Here is a 19,998-nt window from a genome sequence, read left to right on the forward strand (position 1 = left end):
TTTTGTTATAACAATTAGTGTTGTTATTACAATTAGTGTTATAACAATTCTATATTTAAGCTGCGCATTTTTACGTGACGTCACATTTCTCACCCCCCCCCCCTCGTCACGCATCGTCACAAATGTCTGACCCCCCCCCCCCCCCCAGATGCGTGACGTCATTTATGGACGGTCCCAAATGTCCCCCCCCCCACCGTGTAGCCTTGAACAATGCTGTTGGTCGGGGGCAAGTGCTGTTAGCGAGCAACGCTACGGAAGCGAAGGGGTGGGATGGTCAACACCCCCCCCCATCCCGGCCGCCTTTGTCTCCCAGTGACGATGTTTACTACACACCGCACCAGGTACTCATTTGAGGCTGAGTCGACCTAGGGGGAGGCCCAGGATTGGTTCAGATAATCGTCACTGGTGGGGTCGGTGGACGTGAGCGGTGTGTAAACATCGCCACTGGGGAGACAAAGGCGACCGGGGTGGGGGTGATGACGGCGATGATAAGCCACGTTGTTGTGCTGTCATTTGTTGATGGCCAGGTCGCTTCTGGAAAAAATAAAACCTTGCATGGCTCAGTGGGGGCCCTTACCTGGCAAAGTTGAACTCTTACACATGTTGGGGTTCAGTAAAACAATGCGTGTGTGTGTGGCATGTGCCCTCCGCCACCCGACGCAGCCGAATGAATAACGTTACGTGAGAGATATTCTTTACGTGTCATTACGTCCAGAGACTACCTGTTGTTGTATACGCCGAGTGATTTATTAATGTGCTGCCCTTAGAGCGTCTCGCAATGGACCAGTGTCTCACACTGCATTAAGGCGCGCCCATTCGTCAAGCTCAGCCAATCAAACGCGTTGGAAGGGGTGGCCTAAAATGTTAATTAGCTACGGAAGCGCCGCCTATTGGTGAATACGAACGGGTTGAGTTCATGAATGAATCACGTTCACGGACGCGCCTCGACTTACGAACGGGTTGAGTTCATGAATGAATCACGTTCACGGACGCGCCTCGACTTACGAACGGGTTGAGTTCATGAATGAATCACGTTCACGGACGCGCCTCGACTTACGAACGGGTTGAGTTCATGAATGATTCACGTTCACGGACGCGCCTCGACTTACGAACGGATTGAGTTCATTAATGAATCATGTTCACGAACGCGCCTCGACTTACGAACGGGTTGAGTTCATGAGATCCGTTCGTAAGTCGGGCTGTCCGCAAGTCGGACTGTCCGTAAGTCGGAACACAATAACGTACTGGATTTAAGTGCACATAGGGTCAGTGTTATGTGTTAGGGGTTCAACAACAACAAAGGGCAGCGTTGTTCAACTCGTTAATAAGAAATATTGTACATTTGCATGTGATACTGTAATAAATACCGTACAATAAATGAAACAACTCATAAGTAACATGACTAGAAAAATAATCCCATCTTGTTTAATTGTCACTTACCTTGAGTCCTGATGCTCGCTCCCTTGTCGGGCAAGGCGTTCTTTTGCATTGGCTGTCCCCCCGAGTCGACAAGGGGCGACTTCGGGGCTTGATGATGATGATGATGATCCGATTGCCCATCACACACATTTCACGATCACCTTGGCGATATCTTTATGCAGTCACCGCTGCGCTCAAGGTGCCGACGGCACTGCCGTGCGAGAGACGCCCGTGTGAGCGTTTTTGTTGGTTGTGGTCGCACCCGATTCAAGAGCCGAATGGTTCACAGGGCCATACCAAAATAAATAAACTAAATTGAAACGGGGCGCTTCGACCTACGGTCGAGCGAGCCGACCACCGCGATACAAGAAAAAAAATAACAAAATACGACGGCGAGGAGTTAAGGGGCCGTTCATAAATGACGTCACGCATATGGGGGGGGGGGTCAGACATTTGTGACGATGTGTGACGAGGGGGGGGGGGGGGTCGTCGTAATTGCCGGCGAAACGTCTCTGTATTTGAATGGTCAATGTTGTCGTGCAGGGGTCTACAACCCACGGTCCGCGGCCCCGGGGGCTCGGGATCACTGCACGAGACGATGGAGCGCTGCCCCACGCAGCAGCTGAAGATGAGAAATTATTTTTTTATATTTAAACTAAATTTAGAAAAAATATGATGTCTTTCAACGTGATTTGCCGAATGAAGATAACAATTTTTATTCATAATAAACGTTTTTGGGTGAGGTCGCGTTGCTTATGTGTCGTAACCCTCCACCACCCGACACGGCCAATCAGTAAAAAAGTGTCACGTTGACAAAAGACAAATAGTTCACTACTTTAGTTCACTACTTTAGCCCACCGGTGTGTTGAAGCGTGAATCAACATTTACAATTGCCCGATGATGCTGGATGTAATTACCAGCGAAACGTCGTACTAAACAAAAATTGTAAATGTTGTGGATTCACTCTACAACACACCGGTGGGCTAAAGTAGTGAACTATTTTGTCTTTTGTCAACGTGACACTTTTTTACCGATTGGCCGTGTCGGGTGGTGGAGGGTTACGACACATAAATAACGCGATCTCACCCAAAAAAAGTTTATTATGAATATTGGTCGCGAAAGCCTGCTACTAAGTGTGATAACATTTTAACTTGTTCGTATCAAAAAAAAGCGCTGCTCCAAAGCCGCAGTCCCATTCGCGCTGCCTCGGGGCGGCTGGTGAAGGCGAGCGAACGAGCGAGCGAGCGACATTCCCCTTCTTCAGTCATCGCGAGCAGCTTCGAGCATCGCAGCCACGCAGTGCACGAGACACATTCGGGACGGTGCGCAAGGCGCCCGTGGCTGCATCGATAAGATGCCACAGCGCTGGGTTGCACCGTGCAAATGCAGCAGGTCACGTGGCCGAAGCGCGCTCTGCGAGGACACAACTGCGATGTCAGCAAGTGCAGCAAACGAAGAGTTAGCGACGAACAAAATCTGTGGGAGTCACTCCTAAATATTCATTATTCACTTCTAAAGGATTTGTCCAGTCGTGTGAGCTGATCTTTCATTATTCTCGAGGCTTCGGGCAGCGCCGAAGGGGTTTGTGTGTGGACTGGAGGGTCGTTGGGCCGGCATTTGAGAACTTTGTTGATTTGTTTCGTCTTATTTACGAACGCCTTCCGTGGGTAGATAACAAAGTTGTACGACTTTCACGGGAAGGCCAACACGACGAGTCTTCTTTGGTTCTTTCGGTAAAGTCTCGTAGAATGAGAATAAAATAATAAAATAACACAATAAAATTCTCACGACGTTTCGGCCACAACACAAGTGGCCTTCATCAGGTGAAGGGACGAGACTGTCTCGCTGTCCTCGAGACAGTCTCGTCCCTTCACCTGAAGGCCACTTGTGTTGTGACCGAAACGTCGAGAGAATTGTATTGTTATTTTATAATTTTATTCTCATTCTACGTGACTTACCGAAAGAACCAAAGAAGATGAATCCTTGCAGTCACGAAAGCTTTAAATCGAAACACGACGAGTGCTTTTCTTAATGACATCATCATCATCATCTTTCCAGAGGTCACGCACAACAGCCCCACCTCGTGAAGAATGTCCCGAGCCGACACTGCTTTCGAGTGGGGGGAGGGGTGGGGTCAAGACGAGCCACGGAGGCGTCTTCCCGTCCAAGCCGGTAAGTAGCTTTATTAGTTGTGTACACAACTCAAGCGAAACACACAAAAAAACCCCAACGCGGCATCCCTCCTCGTCGTGGACATCGCCGCCACCGCCGCCGCCGTCGCTGCTGCATTTTGCCACTCGTCTGAGAGAAAAAAATGTCAAACCGCGATTCCAAAAATACATCATCATCGTCGTATATTACAAGGAATATCCACAGGCGAACCGTTCTATAATCCGCCTGTTCCTACGACTCCTCCTCCTCGCCGTCGTCGCAAATTTCCACACATCTTAAATGCATTTTAAACAGTACCTTATTCTTCCTTTGCCTCAATGTAAAGAGATAATTTATCAACATACTGTATTCAACTGTCGTGTTTTATATATTTTTTATCACTTCGTTTTTTTTAATTAACTTTAATACACCGCTAGCAATTTTTTTTACAACTTTTTGGGTGCAAATGCCACCCATCGGGTAAAAGGGGGTCCCCTGTGCATTGCTTTGTCAAATGCGGCAAGTTTCCGCCGATATATAGGCACCGAGATGCTGTCGCCCAAAGTCTAAAAACGCAACCTTGGGGGTGGGGGGGTGGAGATTCGAGGCGCGCGCGCGCGTGCGACGATGGATCTGATTGGCTGACGGCCCCGCCGTTCGTCGTCACAATGGACCGCGTCACAACGGGCCCACGTCACAACGGACACGGCGCGCTCTAGGTCGGGGCACGCGCGTGTTGGGATAGGGCGCGCGTCGCTGGCCCAACAACAACCAACAACAACAAACAAACAACAAACAACCGCCGCTCGTCGCCGAATTGGCGGCGACATCCACCACGGCGTCGTGTGCCAGACGAGGTGGCGGCCCTCCTGAGGCCATGACGAAGGCTCGCTCGCTGGCAGGCGCTCACGGGACAGACCCAGGTGTCGCGTGCACCGGTCGACTCACCCAGAGCACCCAGGACGGCCATAGATAGAGTTACCTTCGCCGACCTCCACATTGCAACCCAGACATCGATATGGGGGTTGGGGGGGGGGGGGGCGTGGGGATGAGGGGCTAAAGTCTCTTGCAAAAAATGAGACCTGGGGTTAAGAATACAATCAAAGGCCATTTTCTCCCCGCAGCGAGAGCATTTGAGCAAAAAGCGTGAATCTGGAAATCGGCACGTGTTGTTATCCTGTCTTCGATATGACTGTTGAGCATCGTCGTCATCATCATTATTAAAGCACGTTTCTAATATTCCAAACGCAGGTGTGGTTATAAAATCGATTGGGGGTCCCCATTTTAAAGTTAACATTTAACGCGGGCATACAAACAGTAACTCCCTAGAGTCGCTAAATCTACTGTACACTTTTATAAAATCTGCTAAGAATGCCGATACAACTTTCCCTCTCTCTTCTACGAGAATCTAACATTTGAAAAAACTTTGTGAGCGGAGAATGGGGGGGGGGGCGATAAACCTATGCAAAGGCAATTATCCCCCATATAGCCTTCTAACAGACTTGGGGAAAGTGCCGTTCGCGAGCACCTACGAAGGCCGGCGCGGCACATGAGGGGGTTGTTTGTGACAATGAACCACGCCCGGCCGCCTTTGTCTCCCCAGTGGTGATGTTTAACACACCGCACTACTCACTCGGAGGCCGAGTCGACAGTACCGGTTCAGATAATAGGTCACAAACCCGGTGTTGGTGGCGGCCGAGAGCGGGAATCGAACTCGGCTATGCCGGGTTGGCTAACCACTGGGCGCCCGCGCACACAAACACACGCCTACATATTGCGCGCTCGTGAAACATGTTGAACTCATCCACCAGGTTCAGGTTGCCTGGGGGGGGGGGGGGGCGGGGCATCACTTGCAACCGCTCCATCGTGGCGATGTCTTAAGACAGCCCCGGAAGCCTACGAGCTCACGAAAGCGATGTAGAAAAAGTTGAACCGGTGTTAAAATAAAGTTAAAAAATATATATGTACGCTGTCGATATTTTTTTAAAGCCATGCAAAAGTGCTATCAAATCTTGAATAACACCGTTCATCAAGGGGTTAAAAGTGAGAACTCTTGTTATTTTTGTATTCGTCGTTTTAAAAGCACAAGCTAGCGTCGACCAATATTTACATAAATAAAACCACAAAACAATGGAACTGGAATTCAAACGAGGGCACGCAGATTTAGTTTGCATTCTTTTTCTGTGGGTGGGGGTTGGTGGTGGGTGGGGAAGTCGAACCTTAACATTAACAAAAAAAATCACTTCAAAAATACTAAAACAAAAATACGAAAAGCGACCGATTCCGGTCTCGTGAAGGCAGGCGCTGTGCTGGAATAGGCCGGCGCTGTGCTAGAATAGGCCGGCATCGGTGAAAATTACATGGAGGCGATGGTGGCGAAGCTGGTGGTGACTATGGCGGTGAAGACGGCGATAGAGTTGGTTAAGTTGGCGGTGGACGATGGCGATGAAGTTGGTGAAGTTTGGTGATTAAGTTGGTGGCGACGATGGCGGTGACGATGAAGTTGGTGAAGTTTGTTAATGACGTTGGTAATGAAGTTGGTGGCGACGATGGCGGCGGCTGTGACGAGTTGAGACACCGACGCGTGGGTGGGCTGCGGTCGATCCGCGACCGCTCGTTCGCAACCACGGACGGCTTCCCATCCTTGTTTAGATCGCTGCAACGGCGCGGCTGGCCGTGCTAGCGAGAGTCTTGGAGGAGGAGGGGGGGGCGAGGAAGAGGGGGGAGGAGGATGATGATGAGGGGCGAGGAGGAGTGGGGGGAGGGAGGGGGGGGGATGTCCGTGCGCTGCTTCACAGCACGGAGCGTTGCGGCACGAGGGGGCCAGAGTTGGGCTCGAGCGAGTGGAAGCGATGAATTTGTTTAGCTGATTATTATTACTAACTACTACTACCTCTCGACACTCCGCCCCCTCGACACTCCGCCACGCCCCCTCGACACTCCGCCCCACCCCCTCGACACTCCGCCCCGCCCCCGCGACACTCCGCCCCGCCCCCTCGACACTCCACCCCGCCCCCTCCTCCTCCGCAACGAGATCTGTTTCACAGTAAAATCCGAGGATGTAAAAAATAATTATTAATATTAACACGGCTACTCATCATTAACATTATAATACAGCATACCGGGGTGGGGTTATTAAATCTTACCAGCGACTAAATGTATTGCGAGTAAAAACAAAAAGCCAAAACTACAAACTTTAAAAACAAAACCTATAGAGTGATAACGTTAATAGTACACACACACACACGCACACTTGTAATAAAATATAGCTATGAACCGTTATCTTAGATTTTAACGCGAATGAGAGTTAAGCTGGTACAGGTGTTGGGGGGGGGGGTCTCGACTTAGCAGGCACAAGGTGAGATGATATTTTACTTAAATTAATCAAAAGGCCACCCGCCCGCCCGCCCTTCAAGGGACTCGTGTACCGGCGCAGCTGATGCAGCAGAAGCCGTCTCCTGCTGCCAACACGTGGCCACTGGGGGGGGGCAGGGGGGCAGGGGGGCACTACCTAGAGGCCGCACGCTGCAGCCTTCTCCGCCGGCAGGCAGCGGCCCAAGCACGGCGCCTCGCTCGGATGGAGACCACGCATCCCGGAATCAGCTGGCCGTGTGTGTGTGTTAGTGTGTGTGTTAGTGTGTATCACTGTGTGCTAGTGTGTGAGTGTGCATCACTGTGTGTTAGTGTGTATCACTGTGTGTTAGTGTGCATCATTGTGCGTATGCATCACTGTGTGTATGCATGCACTGTGTTATTATTCATCACTGTGTATATGCATCACTGTGTGTTAGTATTCATCACTGTGTGTATGCATCACTGTGTTAGTATTCATCACTGTGTTAGTGTGTGTCACTGTGTGTTAGTATTCATCACTGTGTGTTTGTGTGCATCACTGTGTGTATGCATCACTGTGTGTTATTATTCATCACTGTGTATATGCATCACTGTGTTAGTATTCATCACTGTGTGTATGCATAACTGTTTGTTAGTATGCATCACTGTGTGTTAGTATTCATCACTGTGTTAGTATTCATCACTGTGTTAGTGTGTATCACTGTGTTAGTGTGTGTCACTGTGTTAGTGTGTCACTGTGTGTTAGTATTCATCACTGTGTGTTAGTGTGCATCACTGTGTGTATGCATCACTGTGTTAGTGTGTATCACTGTGTGTTATTATTCATCACTGTGTATATGCATCACTGTGTTAGTGTGCATCACTGTGTGTATGCATCACTGTGTTAGTATTCATCACTGTGCATATGCATCACTGTGTGTTAGTATTCATCACTGTGTGTATGCATCACTGTGTTAGTATTCATCACTGTGTTAGTGTGTATCACTGTGTTAGTGTGTGTCACTGTGTTAGTGTGTGTCACTGTGTGTTAGTATTCATCACTGTGTGTTAGTATTCATCACTGTGTGTATGCATAACTGTGTGTTAGTATGCACCACTGTGTATTAGTATTCATCACTGTGTTAGTATTCATCACTGTTAGTGTGTATCACTGTTAGTGTGTATCACTGTGTTATTGTGTATCACTGTTTGTTATTGTGCATCACTGTGTAAGTGTGCATCACTGTGTGTATGCATCACTGTGTGTATGCATCACTGTGTTATTATTAATTACTGTGTATATGCATCACTGTGTGTTAGTATTCATCACTGTGTGTTAGTATTCATCACTGTGTGTTAGTATTCATAACTGTGTGTATACATGACTGTGTGTTAGTATTCATCACTGTGTGTTAGTGTGGATGTGTGACCAGATGTGTACGATTTTAATGACACCGGGGCCCAGCCAACAACGCCATCCGTTGCCACACAGCCCCTGCCACCAGGACGTATGCTCTCACTCCCCTCCAGCGTCACCGAATCATTTTTCACGCTGCGTCTTCCCGCGACGTTGCATTCTCTGGATTTGAAAATAAAAACGTAAAACGACCCCGAAGTTTTGGTTTCGCGTCTTAACGTCCCGACGGAGCGTCTAAATCATCCGAATACGCTGAAAACCGCCCTACGGCGCAAACACACCCTACCCTACCCACGACTGACCTACAGCCTTCACTCGCCTACAGCCTCACTCCGCAAACCCACCCCAACAACTTGCAACTAAAACTACGGCCTCCAGGTGACGGCGGACACCACCTGCTTACGGGGGGGGGGGGGGGGGGGGCTTCCGGCAGGAGGCATCCGACGCCCACGTGCAGCCGTCGCCTCGACCGGTTGCGCCGCCCCTGCCGCCGCTGCCGCCGCCGAGTCAGAAAGCCGCTGCCGATCGTCCGCCGGGTGGTGCGCCAACCTTCGTCCCCCCCGCCGTAGCTCCGGTGGAAAGGGGAGGCCCGAGTGACCCCCCCCCCCCCGCCCGCGCCCACTTTGCTCCGTGCGGTGCCCTCTGGCGGAATGACAGCCGCAGCTTTGGCTCGAGACGGCGGCGGCGGCGGCGGCACCGTCGGCGCGTGCCCGGTGGATCGACGGAGCTTGGCTATTCGAGGCTGGCGCCAACCCGCGCTGCGGAGAGACAAAACCCGCTCGCTGCCCTCGCCGTGCGGGCAAGCAGCATCCCCGGGGGGTTTGTAAGTCGCCCCGTGCCGCCCTTTCCCAACCCACGTCCAAACTCTTCGGACCGATGACGCTGGCCGGCCGGCACCCACTCGCTCTCGCTCCCCCCCCCCCCCCCCCCACCGCTTCGCTTTTTCTTGTCCGGCGTAGTCCGTCCGCGGTTGAAAGTTCGTCAGCGGTTCCGCACAAAAAATAAAAAAACGCAATCTATAATCGCAAAGGGTCGCTTAAACCGGCGGCCCCCGCGTCTCCCGTCGGGTACGCTCGCCGGGATCCACGGACGGTAACCACCGCCACCCCGTGGGGCGATTTTAAAAAGGCCAAAATGCGCAGCAGAGCGGGTGGGGAGGGGGGGGCACGCACGTGTCCGCTGGGACTCGACAACACGATCACCGGCAGCTTGCAGAGCAGCGAGCGAGCGGGCTGCTCCGCGCTCTTCCCTTGCGAGCGGGGACAACCGCCGATTTCACCGCCGCTACTGCCGCCCCCCCCCCCCCGCCGCCCATCACTCCCCGCACCGCCTCGCTTGGACAAACGTCTGGGAGCGGCGGGGGGGGGGGGGGGGGGGGTGATGGGGGCGCGGTTGCCGAGCGGAAACGCGGCACGGCCTGGGCCCCCGAGCTCGGCGACTCGGCGGGGGCTGCACGCAAACTATCGTCACCTCTCTCTTAAAACGCGTCGTCGCGTACATTTTACAGCTTGCATAACGGATCGTCGCGTCGCGTCGCGCGGGATCACCGTGGGACGTCGCGGCGGCAGCTCGGCGGAGGCCTTCATCCAGCAGCGGATTGGCCACGGCTCACGACGACGACGATTGGGTTTGTCGAGCACACACGAAGCGTTGAGTCGGGAGACACGGCCAGCTGAGCCCCCCCCCGCCCACCCACCTTGTGGTAACGTAGTGTTAGAGCCGTCACCGCTCACCAGGCCCCGTCATGCCGCGCCCCGCCAACTCCGTTTGTTTTCCGGGACCGCGGGCGGGGTGGGTGGGGGCGGGGTTTCTCGGTGACACCCCGAGGGGGGGGTTGGGGGGGGGCGGCCTCACCGCGTCGTCTCCCGTCTCGCGAAACCAACCCACTGGAGCGTGTGTGCCGCGGCGGTAGCAACAGAACATCATTTGGCTTTCTCGCGGTTACTTCAACCCTAAACTATCGTTAGGGGAGGGCGGGAGAGGAGGGAATTTCGTTTAACAAATTGCGTTGATACGCGTCAACGAGGGTGTCCCCCCCCCCCCACTCCCACCCGACGTAGCGACCCCCCTCGCTCACCCGCCCCCCCCCCCCCCCCCCCCGGGGCGGGCGGGTGAGCGAGGTCGTAAGGTCGGGGTCCGGCGCCGGTGCGGTGGACCCACGAGCGACCGGGCGGATCGATCGAAGCCGGCGGACGCCCCGGTCGCACGTCCGCCCGCACCGCCCGCACGCCGCTTCTTCATCCGGTGACGACGCCGCTCGTCGTCGGGGCTCGGTAACGATCGCCGGGATGGCGACGGCGAGAGGCACGCGGCCGCCCGCGGGGTTCTCTCCCTCGGCGGGGGCCGAGCGCGAGCGGCGGCGTCCTCCGTTCTGCCCCCGCCCCCTCCTCCCCGTGCCGCCGCGTTCTCGCGGACACCTCTTCTCATTCCCTTCATCGTCGTCGTCCTCTTCCTTCACCTCTTCCGCCAGGTGGATGACACCTAGAGGGAGGGGGGGGGGTGGGGGGTTTCAAAGGCAACGGTGAAACTGAGGGTGCCACCGGCATCACGAGCACTCATGCCGAGATGTCAACCACAGCGGCAGCCATGAGCCCGAGATTGTTCCGAGTGGGTGAGCGGGTGGGCGAGCGAGCGGGTGGGCGAGCGAGCGGGTGGGCGAGCGAGCGGGTGGGCGAGCGAGCGGGTGGGCGAGCGAGCGGGTGGGCGAGCGAGTGGGTTGTCGAGCGAGCGGGTGGGCGAGCGAGCGAGCGGGTGGGTGAGAAAGTCCATGAGCGAGCGGGTGAGTGTGCAAGCGGGTTATCGAGTGGGTGAGTGAGTGAGCGAGTGAGTGAGCAGCAAGTGGCTGAGTGAGTGAGCCTCTCACCGCTGAGCCGAGCGGAAACCTTGGCGTTCTAAACAAACGCAAAATGGCTGCCGCCGCCGGGCGCTGATGCATCCTGGGAAGGGGACGCCCCCTTCGTCGGGGAAGTGAGTTTGGCTGTCGGGCGGGCGGCAGGAAACAAAACCAGAGAGCGGAGCGACGGGCGTGAGGAACGCAGAGACTCGCTTCGGCCGTGTTAGTCACCCGGAAAACATTTCCTCGCTCCGGCACACCGCGTCCGGTATACGTCCCCGCTATGGCCGCGGCGACTTACCAGCCAGGCGCCACAGTGTCCAGTCTTACCGGTGACTCGGAAAATACTTCCACGCCCGGCGCACACCGCATCCGGTACACATTCCGCTATGGCTGCGGCTACTGCAGTTTACCGGCGACCCCGGTGAACAAATGGCGAGGCGGGCGAGGCCCCGTGACGGGGACCCACGGAATACCACGGAATACCGCGCGCCGAGTTCTGCCGACGCGCGTCCGAGCTGCCCGCGGCGGCGCCGTACCGGCCACGGCCTTGCTCCGCTGGCACGCCTCCGCGGCGAGGGCGCACGACATGCTGATGATGCGCTCCTGCTCCTGCACGTGCGCCTCCACCTTGCCCTGCGCCACCTCGCGGCTCGCCGGCGACGGCAGCGGCGCCACGTTCTGCACGCTGGCGACGCGGAGGGGGCGGGGCAATGTGACGGTGGGAGGGCGGTCCGCGGTTTGAAAGCGGAAGGCGGCCCTGGTCAATACCGTGACGCGTCGTGACGCGTGCGACGACGCGCGTGACGACGCTGTACCTGGACTTGGCGAGCATCGCCTTGATCCGCTCCACGTTCTTCTGCCGCGCCTCCATTTCCAGGGGGCTCAGCGGCTCCTCAGGGTCCTCGTCCACGTAGCGCTCGGGCACCATCACGTTGTGACGAGGGGGGGACACCTGCTGGCCGGGGGGAGGGGAAGGCGGGGGGAGGGGGCATAACCGTGGCAGGCTCGTCGTCAACATCATCGCTCCCGTTATCATCGCTAACACCATCGTCATCTCCCGTTGTCATCGTCACCGTCGAATACCGTTGCGAACATCGCAACCATGATCGTTAAAACTGTCATCGTCATGGCTATCTTTATCACTGTCATCGTCATGACAATCGTCATCGTAACTACGGCTATCATTGCTGCCTTCGCCATCATCATATACATAATTATCATTGCTATAATCACAATAATTATCAACATCATGACAAATGCGACCATTGCCTTTATGGCTGTGATCACCAGCACCTGTCAACAGACACAGAACAATGCTCAGATTTGGATCTCTCTCTCCGTGACCTCCCGCCCGGGTCCAGCTGTTTTCACTCCCGACCTCCGACTCCTGATTGGAACCCAAAAACCCAGAACTCTCAGCAGCATTTGAAACATCACCGCAAAGTGCACATCTCTCACCACCCCAACAGCTCCCCCCCCCCGCACCTCTCACTCAAAAACCGGAGATATCTCTCAATCCAGACCCGGATCTCCACCAACTGACCTCTAACCCTGGATCACCTCTGACCTTGGCCGTCTCTCACCCCTGACCCCGGCTGTCTCAACTCTGACCCCGGCTGTGTCCCACCCCTATGACCCCACCATCTCACCTCCGACTTTCACCCAGGATGTGGCTGCGTCTCACCTGTGACCCTCACCGTGTCTCACCCCTAACCCCCGGCTGCGTCTCACCTCTGACCCAGGATGGTAGCTGCCGTCGAGCTCCGTGCCGGCGGTGCGGAGCCGCGCGATCTCCTGCGCCGGCGTCTCGGGCGCCGCCGCGTCCTGCATGGCGCGCTCCAGCTCAGCGATGTCCAGGTCGTCCTTGCGCTGGCTCACCTTCATGAGCTGCAACGACGCGGCGGCGGTAACGGTGGTGGTGGGTAAGGGTGGTGGTGGGTAAGGCAGGCGGACACCACACCGCCACGGCCTCATGGCCCACGGCCTCGTCCAGTGTCTCACCCAATGTCTCATGGCCCAATGTCTCATGGCCCAAGGCCTCATGGCCCAAGGCCTCATAGCCCATGGCCTCATGGCCCCATGGCCCATGGCACATGGCCTCATGGCCCATGGCCCATGGCCTCATGGCCTATGGCCTCATGGCCCACGGCCTCACCCTGTGTCTCACCCAATGTCTCGCCCAAGGCCTCATGACCAAAGGCCTCATGGCCGAAAGCCTCATGGCCAAAGGCCTCACCCTGTGTCTCACCCAATGTCTCGTCCAAGGCCTCATGGCCAAAGGCCTCATGGCCCAAGGCCTCATGGCCCAAGGCCTCATGGCCAATGGCCTCACCCTGTGTCTCACCCAATGTCTCGCCCAAGGCCTCATGGCCAAAGGCCTCATGGCCGAAGGCCTCATGGCCCAAGGCCTCACCCTGTGTCTCACCCAATGTCTCGCCCACGGCCTCATGGCCCACCGTCTCGCCACGGTGTCTCCACCGCGATAAAATGCGCCACATGGGTTGACGCCAGGCCCACAGAGTGGTAATGGCGCGGAAATGGCGGCACCTCAACGGAGCAACGGCGCGAAAAGCCACGAAGCCACGCCTCGTGGAACGTGTCGACTGACTGTGATGGCCGTCCTCTCTGTGTTACTTTGTGCGTGCCATGGGTTGACTGACTGAGATAGACTGGCAGATGCACCACCTGTGCCCCCCTACTGTGCCAACAAATAGACTGTTGCGGCAAACGCTGATAGCGAGTAGCAGCACCTATGAAGGCCGGCATGGCACACGAGGGGGTGGGGGCTAGCCAGCACGATGGGTTGGGGCTGACGCGTGCCCAGGGCACGCACAGGGCACGTGACACCTTCAGCCCACACACACAGGGCACGCGCCAGCCCCAACACACACACACAGGGCACGTGACAGCCCCAACACACACACACACACCTGCGAGACGTCCACGGACGCGGGCCGTGCGGGCGACTGCGCCGCCAGGACGGTCCGGCGGTCGAGTGTCATCGTGTGGCCGCGTCGGCGCGGCGCGGCCCGGCCCGACCCCCCCGGGGTCACCGTCGCCGCCGCCTCCCCCCCGCCGCCGCCGCCGCCGCCGCCGCCCCCGGCCGCCACCGCCGCCGCCTTCTGGTTGAGCTTGAGCCGCTCCAGTTGCTCCTCCACGCTCATCTTGCCGCGGCCGGCACCGCCCGTGGGACCGCCCGCTGGGTACAGCGCGTCCATCGCGCTCTTGGGCCGCTCCTAGCAATGGCGCAGACGATGGCCACGATGGCGATGATGATGGCGATGATGGCGACGATGGCGACACTCGCGATGACGAGCGACGTTCACAAGCAACGAGCGATGCTCACAAACGAGCGGAGCGACGGGTGGATAGAACGCGGAACTTGCCTTGGCCCCGTTTGACTTGGCGCGACGGAGCGTGACGTAGGAGGCGATGGTGGTCGACTGCATCTGTCCCGGCTGGGACAGCGGGGGGACAACTCCGACAAGCGACGTGAAGACTGGGGGAGACAACCACCGCCGCACGGGGACACGCGGGGACACGCGGGGACACGCGGGAGACACGCAGGGGAGACACGCGATGATGAAACAGGAGGACAAGGAGACCCGGGGGACGCACCGGGTGTGACGACACGCGGACACCTCAGATGCGTGGACACGCACGTGCACGCAAGGACGTGTCTGAGCGCACGAGCACCAGGACTCTCACGCACGAAAGGCACGGCAGAAACACACACACACAGGGATGAACGCACGCACGAACATTCACACGCTTATATTTTCTTGGGTCTCTCGGTAAAGTCACGTAGACAGGTTCAAAGAAAATAACCCAAGCGGTGACGTCACCGCTTGTGTTGCGATCGAAACGTCGTAGTTTTTTTGTTATTTTTCTTTGAACCTATCTAGGTGACTTTACCGAAAGACCCAAAGAATCTGGATTCCTGCAGTCACGAAAGCTTTAGGTCGAGATTCACACACAAGAGTACACGGACACGCACGCACGCACCGCGGCGCGCGGGCACCGGGACAAGCGATCACAAGGACACGTGAACACCAGGACGGGTGAACACAAGGACGGGTGGACACCAGGACGGGTGAACACCAGGGCGGGTGGACACCAGGGCGGGTGAATACCAGGGCGGGTGGACACCAGGGCGGGTGGACACCAGGACGGGTGGACACCAGGGCGGGTGGACACCAGGGCGGGTGAACACCAGGGCGGGTGGACACCAGGACGGGTGGACACCAGGGCGGGTGAACACCAGGGCGGGTGGACACCAGGGCGGGTGGACACGCGAACACAACGCGAACGGGCCGGCAACACCGGGGTGGGGCGAGCCGTCACACTCGGGGGGGACACCGCGCCCCACGCTCACCCTTCTGCTGCTGCTGCTGCTGCTGCTGCCGGTCGCTGGCGCCGTTGCTCTTGCCCTGCTGCGGTTGATGGTGAGCCACCTGCGGCAAAAACCACGTGGCGCTCACCCTGTGAGGCTCCCCTCTCGCCGACACGACCGATGCCTAAACCTCGTCCCGACCTCGATTATAAAAAAATTCGCCCCCAGAGTCTGGGCTTGGCCCTGTCGCCGGCCTTGTTTCTGACCTTGCCGTGACTATGACGATGGTGACTATGACGATGGCGACTATGACGATGGCGACTATGACGATGGCGACTATGACGATGGCGACTATGACGATGGCGACTATGACGATGGCGACTATGACGATGGCGACTGTGACGATGGCGACTGTGACGATGGCGACTGTGACGATGACGACTGTGACGATGGCGACTGTGACGATGGCGACTGTGACGATGGCGACTGTGACGATGGCGACTGTGACAATGGCGACTGTGACGATGGCGACTGTGACGATGGCGACTGTGACGATGGCGACTGTGACGATGGTGACTGTGACGATGGTGACTGTGACGATGGTGACTGTGACGATGGTGACTATGACGATGGCGACTATGACGATGGTGACTATGACGATGGTGACTATGACGATGGTGACTATGACGATGGCGACTATGACGATGACGACTATGACGATGACTATGACGACTATGACGATGGTGACTATGACGATGACGACTATGACGATGACGACTATGACGATGGTGACTATGACGATGGTGACTATGACGATGGTGACTATGACGATGACGACTATGACGATGGTGACTATGACGATGACGACTATGACGATGGTGACTATGACGATGACGACTATGACGATGGTGACTATGACGATGACATCTATGACGATGGTGAATATGACGATGACGACTATGACGATGGTGACTATGACGATGACGACTATGACGATGACGACTATGACGATGACGACTATGACAATGACGACTATGACGATGACGACTATGACGATGGTGACTATGACGATGACGACTATGACGATGGTGACTATGACGATGACGACTATGACGATGACGACTATGACGATGACGACTATGACAATGACTATGACGATGGTGACTATGACGATGGTGACTATGACGATGACGACTATGACGATGGTGACTATGACGATGACGACTATGACGATGACGACTATGACGATGACGACTATGACGATGACGACTATGACGATGACGACTATGACGATGGTGACTATGACGATGACGACTATGACGATGACGACTATGACGATGACGACTATGAATATGACGACTATGACAATGACGACTATGACGATGGTGACTATGACGATGGTGACTATGACGATGACGACTATGACGATGACGACTATGACGATGGTGACTATGACGATGGCGACTATGACGATGGTGACTATGACGATGACGACTATGACGATGACGACTATGACGATGACGACTATGACAATGACGACTATGACGATGGTGACTATGACGATGGTGACTATGACGATGGTGACTATGACGATGGTGACTATGACGATGACGACTATGACGATGGTGACTATGACGACTATGACGATGACGACTATGACGATGGCGACGACAATGACGTCGCCGCCGCCCCCCCGCCCGTACCTTGGCGTCCCCGTTGGTGAGTTGCTCGCCGGGCGCACCGCCGGCGTAGGGCGACCCCCAGCTGCTGCCCGCGAGCGCCGGCCGTGCCGAGCCGTAGCTGTCGGGCAGCGGAGGGCGCGGCGGCGTCGCCTCCCGTCTCTGCGCACGCACGGCGAGGGCAACGGACACGGACGGTCGGCCGCGTCGCGACGGCACTTGGCCCCGCAAGCAGCACCCCCCCCCCCCTGTCCCCGTACCGGCCAATCTTATCGGGGAGCGATAAAAACCATCGTCACGCAAACTCCGCTCGTCCTCGCAGCGGCGGTCACCGCATCGCCGCGGCGCTTGCAGATCGCGCTTCTGCGGCCGTCTGGAACGCTCTTCCCTTCCGATATTAGGAAGCGACTGGGAGGCTGTGCCGCACCTTTAAATCATTGCTCGTTTCTCTTTTCGTTTTTTAGTTTGTTGTCCTTCCCCCGCACCTCCGATCAGCGCTGGTGGCCGCGTGCGGTGCGTGAAAGACGTTCAACGTACGGTGATAAGCCACGTCGTTGAGCTATCGTTTGTGATGGCCGGGTTGCTTCCGAAAGAGCAGCTGAATCGCTCAGTTGACCCTTGCCTGGTCAAGTAAAAATCGCTTTTTTTTCTAAATTATTTGCCTACGTCTGCTCTACTTTGCACTCCTGTCGCGTGTTGGTATCGTTTGCCGTTGTTACGTTCTGACCCCGCGGGGCGCGTTAACTGGCCGTCCGTGAAAAAAACAAACAAACCTAAGAGCTTCGCAGCTCATCGGATTCCTCCGCCTGCAGTCTAAATCAAGATTCTGAAATCTGATCGCCGTGAGAGTCGTCCGGGGTTTTTAACTGCGGCGGTGTGCAGGCGGCGCAACTGCACCGGGGGCTGAGATGACGCACGGCCGCCGGATGACGAGGACGGGGACATGTGGACAGGGGGGGCCTGGGGGCCTGGGTCCAGGGGACCAAGGGGGGACGGGGGGGGGGAGGGGGCAGGGTGCCCCTCGCCCACCCATTTAATTCCTGGCGCCGAGACCAACGTCAACTCCGCCTCTGGTGTCAGAGATGCCGAGCCGGTCATGCCGAGAACCTCGGTTTGAGTCCTGGGTCTCGAGAGAGAAGGTTCAGAATGACCGCGTCAGAGCCAACACTGCCCAGAGCCTGAGTTTGAATCCTGAGTCTGGGTGTCTGTCTCTCTCTCTCTCGTGGGGTTCAGAATGGCCGCGTCAGACAGTGGCGTAGCTGACGAGTGTGCGGGCGGTGGAACCGCACGGAGGCGCGCTGCGGAGCCTCACCAGGGAGGAGCGAAGGGGCGAGTGGGGTCCAACGGCTCGAGGGGGGCTTCCCGAGGGGTCCCTTACGAGGTGGGGGTGACCGCTGACGCCTGTGCGAGGACACGACACATCGTCATCATCGTCGTCATCGTCATCATCGTCGTCATCGTCATCGTCGTCATCGTCATCGTCGTCATCGTCATCATCGTCGTCATCGTCGTCGCCGTCGTCATCGTCGTCGTCATCATCGTCATCGTCGCCGCCATCGTCATTAGCTACGTCATCACTTCCAGAGTCATTGTCATCAACGCAATCAGCATCAGCAATAACAACATTGTCACCACTCCTGCCAGTTTCAGCTACATCGTTGCTCCAATCACCACCATCATCATCATCATCCTCCTGCAGTGAAGAGGATAACAGAATGACGATGATGACGATGACTATGTCGACCGTCAACTTTCGTGCCGGTAACGACGAGCGGTACGGTGATTTCAATAATAAATCATGTCGATAATAAATAAATAGATAAAAAAAAATAACAAAACATTTTACGAAACAATTACGAGAAAATAAACCCAAAAATAACAAAAAAAACGAAAATAACAAAAAAATAACAACATGACGTCGATGAGACAACCACAATGAACCGCTGACGACGGTCGATCGCGACGACGACGATGACGACGATGACGACGACGACTCCAGGCCTCACCTGTCCCCACGGGGCCCCCCGCGGTCGTCACGTCCCAGCTGCCCTGTCCGAGCCCCCCCATCACATCCTGGATCCGCCACAGGTCCCTCTGCACCTGCGCTCGCTGCTGGTTACCCACTTCAGTCTGGCGGAGAGAGAGGGGGGGGTAACGGGGGGTAGTGGTGGGAACAGGGGTCACGTGGGAGGAGGGGGGGGGCGGCAGAAGTAGGGATCACATGACAAAGGAAGCAACGGGGGGGGGGGGGGGGCGTGAGTCACGTGACCCGGGGGGCGCCAGCAGCAGTTGGATCAACAGGGGCGGCCGTAGCAGTCGCGTGCCTGGGGGGGCGTCGCACGGCAGGGATCAAGCGATCCGACAAGGCACGGGGAATGTGAAGAGCTCACGTGGAGGAGGCCGTACCTGCGTGAAGCTGAGCCGGCTCAGGAGGTCCTCCAGATGGACCCTCAGGGCCAGGAGGTCGGACTCCAGCTGCTTGTACTCGATCACCGAGCGCTCCAGATCCTGGGCGGCATCGCAAGGGAGGGGCGACGTCACCGCGGCAACAGCACGACGTCACCGACGCAGTTCACGCGTCTCACGGGGTGGCTAGGAGATGTCGACTACCTCGCTTGGTACGCAGGAGGTCGTGGGTTCGATCCCGACCCTGACGAAGCCTGCTGCTGTGTATTTGGAGTTTGCGTGTCTCTCTCTTTCTCTCTCTCCCCGTGGTCGCGTGGATTTTTCCCCGGGTCCTCCGGTATTTCCCTCCACATTTAAAAACGGACATCGCGCGTTTGGAGAGTCTTTGGCTGCTGCTATAAATGTCCACGTGATAAGCCACTGC

The 19,998-nt window shown here is 56.4% G+C and overlaps 1 protein-coding gene across 5 annotated transcripts in view; it reads right to left on the reverse strand.

The window, feature by feature from the left end:
* Nucleotides 1–3,576: 3,576 nt before the first annotated feature.
* LOC116956434 (pleckstrin homology domain-containing family A member 7-like) overlaps nucleotides 3,577–19,998 on the reverse strand; it is a 222,609-nt gene continuing 206,187 nt past the window's right edge. For all 5 annotated transcript variants that reach the window (XM_032978034.2, XM_032978036.2, XM_032978038.2 and 2 more), the window contains 12 exons: nucleotides 19,575–19,676; nucleotides 19,175–19,298; nucleotides 18,481–18,569; nucleotides 17,193–17,330; nucleotides 15,532–15,610; nucleotides 14,543–14,655; nucleotides 14,087–14,392; nucleotides 12,888–13,043; nucleotides 11,972–12,111; nucleotides 11,693–11,841; nucleotides 11,184–11,297; nucleotides 3,577–10,801 (listed from right to left, as the gene is read on the reverse strand). In XM_032978034.2, coding sequence (XP_032833925.2) covers nucleotides 11,212–11,297; nucleotides 11,693–11,841; nucleotides 11,972–12,111; nucleotides 12,888–13,043; nucleotides 14,087–14,392; nucleotides 14,543–14,655; nucleotides 15,532–15,610; nucleotides 17,193–17,330; nucleotides 18,481–18,569; nucleotides 19,175–19,298; nucleotides 19,575–19,676 — 1,482 coding nt within the window. In that variant the 3' untranslated portion in view covers nucleotides 3,577–10,801; nucleotides 11,184–11,211. The remainder of the gene's footprint in view (nucleotides 10,802–11,183; nucleotides 11,298–11,692; nucleotides 11,842–11,971; nucleotides 12,112–12,887; nucleotides 13,044–14,086; nucleotides 14,393–14,542; nucleotides 14,656–15,531; nucleotides 15,611–17,192; nucleotides 17,331–18,480; nucleotides 18,570–19,174; nucleotides 19,299–19,574; nucleotides 19,677–19,998) is intronic.

Source organism: Petromyzon marinus, chromosome 65 (genome assembly GCF_048934315.1).
Source record: "Petromyzon marinus isolate PM22_M1 ecotype Great Lakes invasive population chromosome 65, UKy_Petmar_22M1.pri1.0, whole genome shotgun sequence".
Taxonomy (NCBI): domain Eukaryota; kingdom Metazoa; phylum Chordata; class Hyperoartia; order Petromyzontiformes; family Petromyzontidae; genus Petromyzon; species Petromyzon marinus.